Source organism: Mytilus californianus, unplaced genomic scaffold (genome assembly GCF_021869535.1).
Source record: "Mytilus californianus isolate M0D057914Y unplaced genomic scaffold, xbMytCali1.0.p SCAF_12, whole genome shotgun sequence".
NCBI classification, from domain to species: domain Eukaryota; kingdom Metazoa; phylum Mollusca; class Bivalvia; order Mytilida; family Mytilidae; genus Mytilus; species Mytilus californianus.
In genome coordinates, this window is record NW_026262604.1 from 46,817,440 (window position 1) to 46,831,065 (window position 13,626).

The window sequence follows — 13,626 nt, forward strand, 5'->3', positions numbered from 1 at the left end:
TTTTCGTTCTTTAATGAGGGCGATATCTTATTTCAGGACCTATTTGTTGTATTAATTATTTATTTATTAATTTCTCGTCTATAACATGCATGAAATATTTGCAACTGGACTAAAGCAAGCAGCAATCAATGTATTAAATTTACTTTTTAGCGGAGTGGCTTTTTTTAACATCTAGGTCACACTTTGTAGTAGCAAAATGTTCAAGGTTGTAGATTTCCTTGTATTATAGGATCATGGGATTTCTGACACATCAGACGGGAAGTGCTGTCTTTTCTATTTAATTCTTTATACTTAGACAAGAGAATAGACACAGGTTCAAATGCCATCTCTACCGATTCTTTGAACTAGATTTTCAATAAAAATCTGGACATGTGTCGGACTATTGAACGGTCGAACTAATGGCGTGATCCATAAAAATAAACAAGGTGAATATATCGTGCTTCCAAAGAAAAAAAAAAGAAAAATAACGTAAATAAATCATGCCTCCATGAAAATAATAACGTAAATATAACGTGCTTCCATAAAAAAGAAAAACAATAACGTAAATGTATCGTGCCTCCACGAAAATTGGCGGAAAAAATAACCATGCATGAGTGAACAAAGTTTACATACATTCGCAGTAGTCCCCGGTATAACCGTAAGGACATATACAGTAACTGCAACTCACATCTCCACATACACCCTCATTTCCACAAATAGTCCACGGATTCGCTGTAATACATATTTCTTCTTATTTAACTACTTACCTTTAATATAATTTTAATCTACAGAACATTTGTGCAATTAATTGTTTATCTAATTTGGAAATCTGCATACTAGTACATATATATATATATCTTTATTCTCATAAATCCAATGCATTACATCGGTACAGAGATAACAAATACAACAATAAATATTTACAATATGTACAAAACAAGCGAGATAGGTTACACTATTATGATTTCCTTGATAGAGGATTGCTGCTCACAAGGAAGCTATTAAACCAAGAGTTCCAAATGGTGAAGTTGAAATCATCCCTTCGTAAATTTTACGGACGCCATCACGAGTTGGTTGACCGTTATGGAATAACCGTTTCACAGATGATATCGGATATGTTCCTTATGTCGTAACTACAATACCCTTCCCTTTTCACGAATGTGACCTACCGAATTAGACTATTTACCGGATTTGTAATAACAATAAGCAACACGACGGGTACCACATGTGGAGCAGGATCTGCTTACCCTTCCGGAGCACATGAGATCACCCCCAGTTGTTGGTGTGGTTCGTGTTGCTTAGTCTTTAGTTTTCTATGTTGTGTCATCTGTACTATTATTTGTCTGTTTGTCTTTTCATTTTTGGCCATGGCGTTGCAAGTTTGTTTTCGATCTATGAGTTTGACTGTCCCTCTGGTATCTTTCGTCCCTCTTTTACACAAGTGACACGCCAGGAGTACAAACACAAGTATTTATATTTTTTATAAAAGAAGAAAGCTTCTTGTACTTGACATATAAAGTTCAGAGAATTTAACTGTATTTTGACGTTTTGTAAAATCTGCAGTTAAATACTCTTTTCGTTTTTGATGAAAAAAATTGCATTCAAATATATGATATTCGTCACCAATCTGTCGATTGTTACATAGACTGCAAAAGCGGTTTTTTCTTATCACGTTTTGCTATCTTCCTGTTTCAATCGGCAATTGAAGTTGTATGTAGTTATTATATTTGATATGACATAGGCAATACGATTTTTCGTAGGTATTTATTCAGTAACAAAAAGTAAAGTACAGTGAAACTTCTCAAAACCGACCGCCCGTCGGACCACGGAAAACGGCCGGTTTGCGGAGGTGACCAGTTTGTTGAAAATTGAAATCATCAAGAGTTACTTCCCTTCAATATGTGTGTTTGAGTATATATATGAAAATGTATTTTACTTTAAAAAAAATTGTAATACACATTGTCATTACGAAACTTTTAACAATTTCAAATGTGGCGAAAATAAATTGTTTGGTCGGATAAAAAATGCAACTTAAGGTCATGAAGGTATATTTTTGTTTACACTAATTATTGTAGTGTTATCTTAAGAAATATAGTTTATTACTGCTGTTGCTAAATTTCTATACTCAGTTTTTATGGTTTGTTGTTTCCTCTTTCTTTCTATTTGCCACGATAAAGAAATTTTCTTCGACCCACTGTTTTTGAATACCCATTAGTTTGAAAACAACAACATGTATGTATTTTTACCTCTTTTCATGAAATGTAATGTAAAGAGTTATATTTATTTAATGTTAACAACAAGTCGACGACCGCTGTTTTATGGCTCCCCCCCCTACAGTCTTTCAACCAGAAAAATTGGCCCACCCCCACAATATATAATCATCGATGCATTTTTCGACTGATTTTTTATCATTCAGACTGATTTAACTTAAACTATTTTTAAATATGACACTTGACTTGCTTATGTATGAAGATTATGTGTGCCAATTTTTGTAAACATTTCACCGATGAAATTTTTTTAAATTAGATAAATATACAGCCAAAAATGCCGTTTTTTGACTAAAATCATGAAAATGTGATAAAATGAGTTATTTCCAAAGAATTGTTACACAAATTCAAAACACACTTATGTAGAGAAAATATTCCAGATGTTTTTACAAAAAGCCGCTTGCGTTTATCAAACACAAAAATTAGATATGACTATTAAAAGGACACAGCTGTCCAGTAAATGTCTAAAATGTCGACCCCATTTATCTCTAAAAGTATTTTTATTACATTTTTGAAATGTCTAGGTGAGAAATAGCTTGTATGCAACTTTCGTAAAAAAAATCACCGTGGGATAAAAACTGTAACGTATGTCCTTAAGATAATCATACGTTCTCGTTGTTCAAAATCAATATTTCTTAATTTGTAATTCATCACACTTCATTAATAAAATGACAAACTTTTGGTAATTGAAGAAAAGGTACAGGACATCAGAAAAAGCTGAACAGACTTATAAATTAGGCCGTTGGTTTTCTCATTTGCATTGTTTCATATTTTTCATTTCGGGGCCTTTTATAGATGACTATACGGTATGGGTTTTTCTCATTGTTGAAGGCCGTACGGTTGCCTATGATTGCTTACATCCACTTTATTTGAATTTTGGTGGATAGTTGTCTCATTGGCAATCATACCTCATCTCCTTATTTTTATAATACCTGATTTTTCAATATCATATTAGGGATATAGCTAACTAAAATGTGGCAACATAACATATAAAGATCACATTTCTCCCCTATGTATAATCTTCTTTGTTCGGATATTCCTCTCCTATGTATAATTCATTTTGTTCGGAACATTTCTCCCCTATCTATAATTCTCTTTGTTCGGAACATTTCTCCCCTATGTATAATTCTTTTTGTTCGGAACAGAGAGATTTACGAACCGCATTGATATTCAAAACGAATACAGTCATAAGAAGTTTAAAGAACGTATTTTTTTTCTCCTATCACGATATAGAGGAAGATTTTCTAGATAGGAGGAGGACAATGTTATATAAATCAGTTTTTCTAAAATTGTATGATTTTTAATAATGACAAAACTTCATCAAGGAATTTGACTTTACAATTGTTTCAACATCAGATGCTTGCATTTTTTTATTGATGAATGTATCGTTTTTTTTTAAACTTTCTTTGATTTTTGATCAACAGTCATTGTTTCTTGAAACATAGATTTCAAAATTAAAAATTAGATTAAATACTACATGTACATATATTTTACTCACACCTTTTCCCCCTTTTCAATTATATTTTTTTGGGGTTAAAAGGGGGGTGGTTCTATATATGTACCATTAAATTACATTAACAATGTTGAAATCTCAACTTAAAATGCTTTTATAGTTCTATTCTCCTGATTTCATTTATAATAATTAGAATATAGCTCTCGACCAATCAAAGTGTAAAATTTGGTGTTCCTTAGTTGTGAAGAATGAATATAAACATGTTCTTAGTAAGGGATTATCCTATTGCTAATACGCCTACCAAAAATTAGATTACTGTATCCGCAGTTAGTAGGAATAGTCATTTTCAATATTCATACATGAAATCGAATTTACTTTTGAATTTCTTACAAAAAAATTCTTTTAATTGTTAAATTTTAGTAAATTAAGTAGTATTTGATGTTAAAAAATGGGATAAAATGGTTGTGGAATGCAATTTAGTTGTAACTCTGATTTTGAATTTATTAAATTGAACTGTAAATAAACAAAAAAATAATTCCTTACTAAATTATTACATAATTTACACTCATCATGCTCATCATGTTCATACACACAACTATGAAACTTATACAATTTCTACCATTCCACTGTACCGTTGTGTCTACTAATGTCTAAAATACAATCTATTAGAATTTCCCAGTAAATCCTTACATCACTAAGACTTATATATAAATGAAATACCTACAAAGGGAGTCATCCATTAATTATACATAGCCCGGTGACCAGAGTCAGATATTTCAAAATTTAATCGTCAAAACTACTACATGTACACGGCTATATCATATATCATTCAATTGAAAATGTGTGTACTTTAAAATTAATGAGGTCGTCAAAAGAAAATAACTATCTATTATACCTCAATGAAAGAGGAAAACCTGAGTTTTGGGCATATAGGTTTAATTCTGTACATGCCAAACTGGCAACAAAAGTTCTTTCAAAAGATACTTATATTTGAATTAAAACAATGACATGACTTTTATTCTAAATAAAATGTATCATTAGGAACATAAATCATTATAAAATAGACTAACAGTATTAAAGAGGCATTTTTTATGACTAGGACCGCCTTTATCCGTTTAGAAATTGTGAAAGTTTCCCAAACTTAGTGACACAAGACCAGGAAAATCTCTTCTAAGCAGGATAATTTAACATCGCACTAAACATGCGTAAAACTTTATTTCAATAAGTAATTCAGATCTCAAATGACTTCTGTATTATGGGAACGTTATTACAAGGTTCTGACCCTTGGCTGGAACATATATACATTCGTACATGCAAGGTAAAGCTAAACAAATCACGAATATCAACATTGGTCCAAAGTTTCACTATAGTGGTTAACGAACACGACGAAATCCTCAAACCACAAATTCTAATAATTTTGCGATTATGAATGTTAACCTTCGTACATTTGACTTGTTCTACAATTGAATAGAGTGCTGGTCGAATGTTTGTGTACAACATGTAGCGTGATTTGTCCAGTATCATAGGACATTTCAAAACATTTCTTCATAGCAGAATACTGTTTTGGCATATCAATATTAATTTATGGGAATATAAAACTACTGTAACATCGGGGCGCTTCTAGGACAAATTACAACAAATGAACCCTGTTCAGAAAGGAATAGTTTAATAGAAAAACAAAGGATATGGGGTATTCATCCATGACACAAAATCAGTACATGCACAGCAAGAAACACACAAAAAGTGTGTTTACTGCTGTTCTTCATCTTCATGTCAAAGTCATCATGAGGCCTTAAACACGGAGCAAAACACTCTCATTTCACTGCAAGTTTAAGACGGCCCCTAGTACCGACTTGAGCCGCATTCTTTGCAAAAATAATTCGGATAGACTTTGTAAGATTGTAACACCACCTAATCGGGCCCGATCAAAGAGAACATTCCGGAAAGTAGTACATATTTAAAACAAAATACTTTGTCCTGTTGCTTGCAACTCTAAATATTCCTCAACAAAAATCAAGAAAAAACTCATCTATGATCGACAGTTTACTAATGCCATTTTAAAATGATTGTAGTTTGTTGAAAGTTTCTAATTTTCGTTATTGTTCTGCCCAACAGTCTGGTCTGTATAAATTAATTTGATGTCTGAACTATGGTAAGCATTGATATCTCATTGCTTATGGTAAAAGCATGTTCTGTAAATTTGTATATACATGTATAAGTAATGAATAAAGTTTGAATCTCCGTAAAGGGTTAGAGTGGTGGTAAAGTAAGTTACCATTTACCTTATTTTTTTAGAGTCCGTAATCCCTTGTCTTGCTTGTAGCTTTATTATTACAATATGCAAGAATATGAAACAACATAGATTGATTTAAACTTTATTACCCATGTTTTTCAAACACAAACTACATGAGGGAATCCCATGAACTTCAAAAAGAGTTGAGGTCGGATGCATCATCAGCATACGTATCTTTTGCTATGCATGCATCTTATCAGTCAAAATGTAACACACAGGAATGGGACACAGATGATAAATTTAGTTTCTATTTAGTATTTAAATATCTTAAAATGAAAAAAAAAATGTTGCTAGTGAGTTGATACACGGTAAAGCTTGAAGGTAACGCAATTCGTGATGGTGACTTTAAAACTATTTTGTGTCCATTTCAGTCACCAGTTCTTACTCATAACTCTGTACATATAACCGAATGTGTATTTAAACAAGCAAAACAGACAGGTGCCACATGTAGAGCAGAATCTGCAAACCGTTCGGGGACACATGAGATAACCCCATGTTTTTAGTTAGGTTCGTGATGATCAGTCTTTAGTTCAGTTTCTTTGTAGTGTTTTGTAGATTTTTTTTCGTCTTTACGTCGTTCTTCGACTTTTTCCATGGTGTTGTAAGATTGCCTTCGATTACAAAGTTAATATTCCTTTGCATAGTACTAGTATCTTCCGCCTCTTTTTTAAACAGTTTTGTGTCAGAAGCACATTCTTGTTTATGAAGTTTGTACTGTGTCAACATGCATGAGCGTAAGGTATGAATTTAGATAGGTAAAATCCATACGATGGAGCAGAGGGTATGCTACTATTGAAAACTGGGACTTTGACATTGTAAATTTAAAATTATAATGTGACGTTTGTCATAGATTTTTGTTTGAAGTCGTCAATCTGTGTCAGTATCAAAGAAAAGGTCAAGATATAAAGCAGCCATTCTATATTTGGTAGTATCCTTTATCACAAGCTCACTGGGATATTTGAAATGTAAGCACTGACTGAAATGTGGGTAATAGAGTGACAGGATATCTTGTAATGATATATCTGAACTTCAAATTAAAGAACTTGGCAAAATGTTTTTTTTTTTACTTATGCATCATTCGTATCAACTTTTATAATAAATATTTCCAAAATTCCCTTTAGTATATCATCCATCGAATGAACCAAAGTCACAATCATCAATTTAGAGTTAATTTCATCTTTACACCTATCAACTGTGTCAAAATACCGCGATTAACCGAAGGGGTAAATAAAACAACTGACCCTATTCTGCTTTTGAGAAAATAACACTATTTAAAGAATTAAACTTAATGCATGTCCCCCCCCCCAAAAAAAAAAAAAAAAACAACAAAAAAACAAAACAAAAGAAACAAATATAAATCAATTGTTTTAAAAACAATTGTTAAACGGTCTTTCCCCTCCGAAACATGATTGGTTGGTTGGTTGGTTGGTTGGTTGGTTGGTTGGATTGTCGATTGATTGATTGATTGATTGATTGATTGATTGATTGATTGATTGATTGAAAGTTTGCATGACACTCTCTCTATGCGAGGCATCGGACTTGACGTTCATATTCTGACGAGGCTGCGTACTTGTATATCCCGCACTCCCAAACGGACAGCTTTAGGATTTCCTAATAAATAAAAATCCTAACATCTTCTTTTTTTTTCTAATTTTCTCTATTTGCTACGAGAACTGATACTTCATGGTTTCTTTTATGTGTTGTGTGTACATTTTGTTTCAACTTGTAGGAAGAAAAAAAATGAGTAACATTTTGTCTTGGAAGTTTCACTTTCCATATTTGGATATGGATCTCGAATGTTTTATTCTAATTTTAGGTCCGCGCGCGTGATGATGTTTTGAAGTCACGTGACGCTCGAATATATATGTCTGGAATATTAATTTCTTTTCAGGGGAGACCGTTGAACAGAGCACATGTGTATTGATTAGAGAAACACGATAACTATTGTTTTTATTTTGTACAAGTCATTGATGTTGGATCATGCATACATATTACGTACATATGTTTACGGGAGCACAGATTTGTATTTTAATGCATGTTTAGAAATTTGATTGTAGGATTTCAGTAATATTTACGAACTTGGGAGGGATTTCTACAACATCGATTTTAATTTCGCAATCAAGCGGACCACACGCGTCTCATCTATTAATTTCAGAAAATACATGAATTGGAGCAGATTTTTGCAGGGATGGATTTCTTTTTCAGAAAGAAATTTGTACGTAAGAAGGATTAGCATTTTACAGTATAATGTACGGGACTAAAAGCGATTTTCTTTTCATAGAAATGGGATAACTTAAAAAAAATCAGTTTAAAAAAAGGGGGGGGGAGTGTAGTGGGAGACTGTGGTTGATAATTGAGCTAAGAAACATTTACAACATGATAGCTGCAAAGTTTGAAGTTTTGATAAGTAATTTGTTGATTCGACCATAACAGGGACATTGACCCTGCAATAAAATGACGCGTACCATTTCAACAAAAAAATTTCTAGTAAACACGTGTCGTGACAAACTTTTTGGTTAAATTGTTTTGTCGATATCTATAACTCTTTCTAGGAAGAAGCGATATGAACTTAATGTAAAAAATCACAACATGACCTTGACCTTTGACCTTGACCTAATTTTCTTATTTTTGGATCAAGGACCTCAAATCTAAAGATCCTAGGTCTCTATCACTTATGGTTTACAAGATAGAAATGCATATCACTTATATCAAATGCATAAGGGGAAATAACTCTCATATGGAGTTTTCGTATGGTTTCGGTCAAAATTGAACAAATCATGCGAAGGATATAAGGAGCAATTTTATAAAATAAATTTGTCGCTTTCTTATACGGTTACGGAGGAGATGCAGTCACAAGGAAAACAGTGTTCGGGGAGATAACTCCTACAAAGAAAAGTATTCGGTTAAGCAGGGTCAATTTCAAAAGCGCAATAACTGTTCGATATCATATGCAAAAAATCTAAGCGACATCTTGTAAAATCACAATACCCCGCAAGAAAAAAAAGTGGCGGAAGAAGAAAAAAAAAAAAATAATAATCAGAACAAATACAATAGGTCTTTCCACAGAAAAGTGGAAAGACCTAATAAAACATCAACAAATACAATAAATATCAAGTCCTAACTCTATGAGGAAAACTAAGTATTCAACCCAATCAGGGACCGGGCACAACTTTCCGGAAATTATTCAAGTTAATGATTATATAGTAGATATTTTGAAATTAAGAATAAGTCATTTAAAAGAATCTTATTTCAATAAAACTTGTGTATATAAAAAGGAAAATTGCAGTTTTATTAATTTATAGTAGTTACGATACAATTTATACATTAGAGCTTGATTGTATGATGTTGGAATCCGGTGAAACACAAAATGTCCCCGTTTACAATACTTTGTACCTTCATAATTTGTCATCAAAAGGCTTTTATGATTAGCTTTTTTTCAATTATTGAATAAAGCATTGTGTATGATGTTTGAATAACAAAAAAAAGAAATAAAAATGAGTGCAGCCTTTAAAAAACAAGTCAAACTGCATGTCACCTTTTTGGCATTTTTAGTCAAATTTGATAGCTAAACGCTAAAATTTAAAAAAAACTGCACCATACGACTTTTTGACTACCAATCTTAAATTCAAGTAAATTCATTTTTCTAGGACTGTGCAACGTTTCAGCTGTGTAATATGAAGTGAAATTAAACTCTTTTAATAATCGACTTTTTCCTATTCCGTCACTGCACTAAAACGTTGAACTGACAATAAAACAAATTATTGAATAAAACGAATCAATAAATCATCTGATTCTCCCTTTCTTCTTTAACAAATTTAATGTGAAATCAGTGTTCATTACATGAAACTAATTGTAAACAGGTTTACAATGCGCGACGTTTGGTGTGAACACTGCCCATGTCGTTAACATCGCCGTGAATAGATTAAATATACTGTATCAAAAATATGAATTCAATTCCTATTCTTTGAATTAGTTAACTTTTTTCTTAAATAAATATTCTACACTATTGAACACTTACAAAAAGAATGTACAACTCCAATCCATGTTAGGAGTAAAATTAGTTTGTATAATCCCATTTCGTTGTAGACAGCTTATGAAATTCAAAATGTTTCGGTCGTATTAAAATATATATAAAATGAAGGTATCTTAAGGAAAAATGTGAACAAAACATATGATATGAAGTTTACTAACTTTTCTACCCCCTCCTTAATGTCCCTCTTCGTGTGCAAATTACGGAAAAGAAAATGAGAAACTGATATGAATTAAACCTGTTTTTACAGTGTATATTGATATTCCTTTTTTTTAGTTTTCTAAATATCTCATATTTCAGAATCCCACATATACAATTTTCAAATTGTTACAACAAAATTACGTTTTCATTTACGTATCTATAGATATTTAATCCATTAAACTTCTCTAACTGAGTTTTAATTGGTGCATTATTGCAACATTTTGCCGTTTGAAGCAAGAAAGTAACACACCTTTAATTGAAAATGAGATGAGACGAAAAACAAACGTCACTTTTCACGCTATCAAATATGCATAATAAAACTAATAAATGAAAAAAAATCAGTGATCGTTCTGTTTACCATTGAAGTCTTATATTTATTGTATTTTGATTGGTTCTAGATTGATATGTAGACTTTTACTAGATGGAAGAATGGGCGGAAAATTAATTTTTGATGACAATCGAATGGTCCAAAATGTATATTTTACGATAACTGTGTCGGAAACAAAATTTTCTTTTTTGAATATACATGTTTAATTAGAAGGTGATGACGTATTACAAATATGTCTTTGTAGACGACGAATGAATCATTTTGTAATAATTGTGGGTAGTCATTCAGTCCATGTCATGTGTGTCAATTTCATACAATCCGTTTCTCTTATGATTTTACATAAATTGATAAGGGTAATCTTCCGAATGGAATTTACCGCGCAACACTCTACTGCCAAGTTAATGTACACAGTAACCATACTGAAATTTTAAATTGTTTCCGAATTTAATCGGTTTTGGAGGGTTACACAGTCACTGAGATATTTTATGGCATGTTTATGTATGTATATGAAAGATGAAGATGAGATCAATGATTATCTTATCTGATTCATACTTCTTCACTTAGTTTTGCTGTTACGACTTTAATTGTATGCCAACTGAGCCTAAAATCTCAAACAATTTTCCCACTGCAATGTGCAAATCCTTTGCTTCAGAACAAAAATGTTCTTTCTGCACAACAAATAAATATGTCACAGTCCTTCTGTATTCACATTGTTTCAACATGCCATCTTAGCATAAAAAAAGTAACAAATATATTGATTAATTAATTGTTTCTTTTGCGTCTAGTGGCAAATATTTCATGCATGTTCAGGACGATAAGAATTTAATATTTTCAGTATCTTCTGTTCGCATTCTTTAATGCACATATGGGTAACGGTCTAAATCAACAAACAAAGCAACATTATTCTTAATCTTTAATGGCCATGGACCATTTCATTCTCATGTGTATATAATGTCATTTGTATATTTTCTCTCAATTTCAGTCTAATTATATAATCTAAAAAAAGATCTGTTTTTTATAAAGAAACTGTATAATTAATATAAGCTGACAATAAACAATTTTTATGTCTGGCAGCTTTTTAAATTGAAAGAAACTCTTTTCCGCTCCACATGTTTATGTTTTCGACTGTTGTATAATCAAACTATATTTTATGCAGAGGCGGATTTAGGGGTGGTGCAGGGTGCCCTGCACGTTCTGGAGCAACATATTATGGTAATTGCATAGTTTTTATCATGTCAAACTCCAAACAATGCCTAGTTTGCCCCTCCTCCTTTCAAAATCCTAGATCCGCATTTGTTAGCACCAAATAAATATATTGCAACTTAAAACAACAATGCGTTATACTTCAGGAGACATAAAAAGTATATAATTGTGTAAATGTCCAAACAGTAACTATAGCTAAAAATCTATAAATATAGCTATAAAGGTGGTACCAAACGCATTGACTAAAATTAATTTGGCTAGTTTAATTTTCATAAAATTTTGACAAAATATTGACTTTGATCCTTTGACAAAAATATAAAAATTTCATAAAACATGAACCACACACTTTATCGGAAAAATTTCATTGGATATATAGCAGTTTGACAAACACTAATTTTGATCATTGAGAAGCTTAATACTTCCTTAACAATAGAACGTGATTAAAACGTTCAGCTGATATATATCCCTGAAGTGTTATGTACCACCTTAATTTTATATAATAAATAAATAAATATCACACCTGTCTTCGTTTAACATTTATGGTCTTGCATTTATCAAAAATATAAAATAATTTCTGTGTATATAGTACATTTCTTCTTAATTTTCCATACACGTACCAAATTCATTTCAATATTTTTCAATATGCATTTAATAGATTAATAGCAACAGGGAGACGACATCACCCAGACTGCTGTATGCATGGTTTGTAAAATGTAATGTAATTTCAAATGGTCCTGTTTGAGACAAGTAGATATGGTTACAGTATTTGTGTCAGGTCCAGTTGAATTTGGTAAAATCATGTTTACGTCTGATTCTTAAAAGCTAGTTAAAATAAACACCCCTCCCCTCAAACAAAATCTTCCATATCTTAAGGGGACAGTTTTGTTTTGTAAATTTTAATTTTTCACAAGTAATTTTCCTAGATGTACACTGATAAAATTTTATTGTTGGTTTATTAAAACTTAAAAGAAAAACTAAATACCAACAGAGTCTTTAATAATAAAAAAGATTAACAATGTAAAAGTAAGGGGAAGTGGTATGTTTGCCAATGAAACACATATATACAAGAAACCAACTGACGAAGATGTAAGAGATGATGGGTCACCATTCTGCCTTCAACAATGAGCAAACCGATTATTGTTTTTCTTTTTTTTAAATTAATTTATATTTAGATGACGACACCTACACAGAAATCATCGCTAGCTCTGTTTCGCTTTTCCTAGATAATTTGATTAATAAACCAACTGTTATATGTAATTTTAGTCTTTTGAAATATGTAATGCAATGTTTGCACGAGTTTATGCGTGAAATATAGGCGGATGATGTAGTTCTAATATTATTGAAAAAAAAAGTAATAAAACAGATTTAACCCTTTCTGTAAAGGAAACGTATAAATGATTCATAAAGATATTACGTAAAAATATATATTATAAGTTATACAGGGTGCCAGTGACCTAATACGATATATATGGGGTCAGTACATTCCATAGGGGGTGAGAGCTAAACCCCGTATGGAATTTACTGATCCTATATATATATATATCTCGTATTAGGTCACTAGCATATGGAACGCCACAGCTGTCTTATGTGGAACTCTGATATTACGTTATATTGTTCTATTATTACTTGATGATAGTTTGTCTTTACATAATATGGTTTTGACATTACGTAATGATGTTTTGATATAACTCAATATGGAATAGTCATTACATAATAATATTTCGATATTACATGATATTGTTTCGTATTGACTTGATATAGTTTTGTCATTACTTAATATGGTTCTGTCATTACTCGATGTGGTTTCACCATTATTTAATGTGGTTTTAACATTACTTGATGTGTATGTGACATAACGTAATGTAGTTGTTT

At 31.6% G+C, this 13,626-nt stretch overlaps 1 protein-coding gene across 5 annotated transcripts in view; it reads right to left on the reverse strand.

The window, feature by feature from the left end:
• The window catches only part of LOC127721915 (neurogenic locus notch homolog protein 1-like), a 66,481-nt gene extending 56,390 nt beyond the window's left edge, over positions 1-10,091 (reverse strand). For all 5 annotated transcript variants that reach the window (XM_052228722.1, XM_052228725.1, XM_052228724.1 and 2 more), the window contains exon 1: positions 10,011-10,091. In XM_052228722.1, coding sequence (XP_052084682.1) covers positions 10,011-10,068 — 58 coding nt within the window. In that variant the 5' untranslated portion in view covers positions 10,069-10,091. The remainder of the gene's footprint in view (positions 1-10,010) is intronic.
• Positions 10,092-13,626: the final 3,535 nt, after the last annotated feature.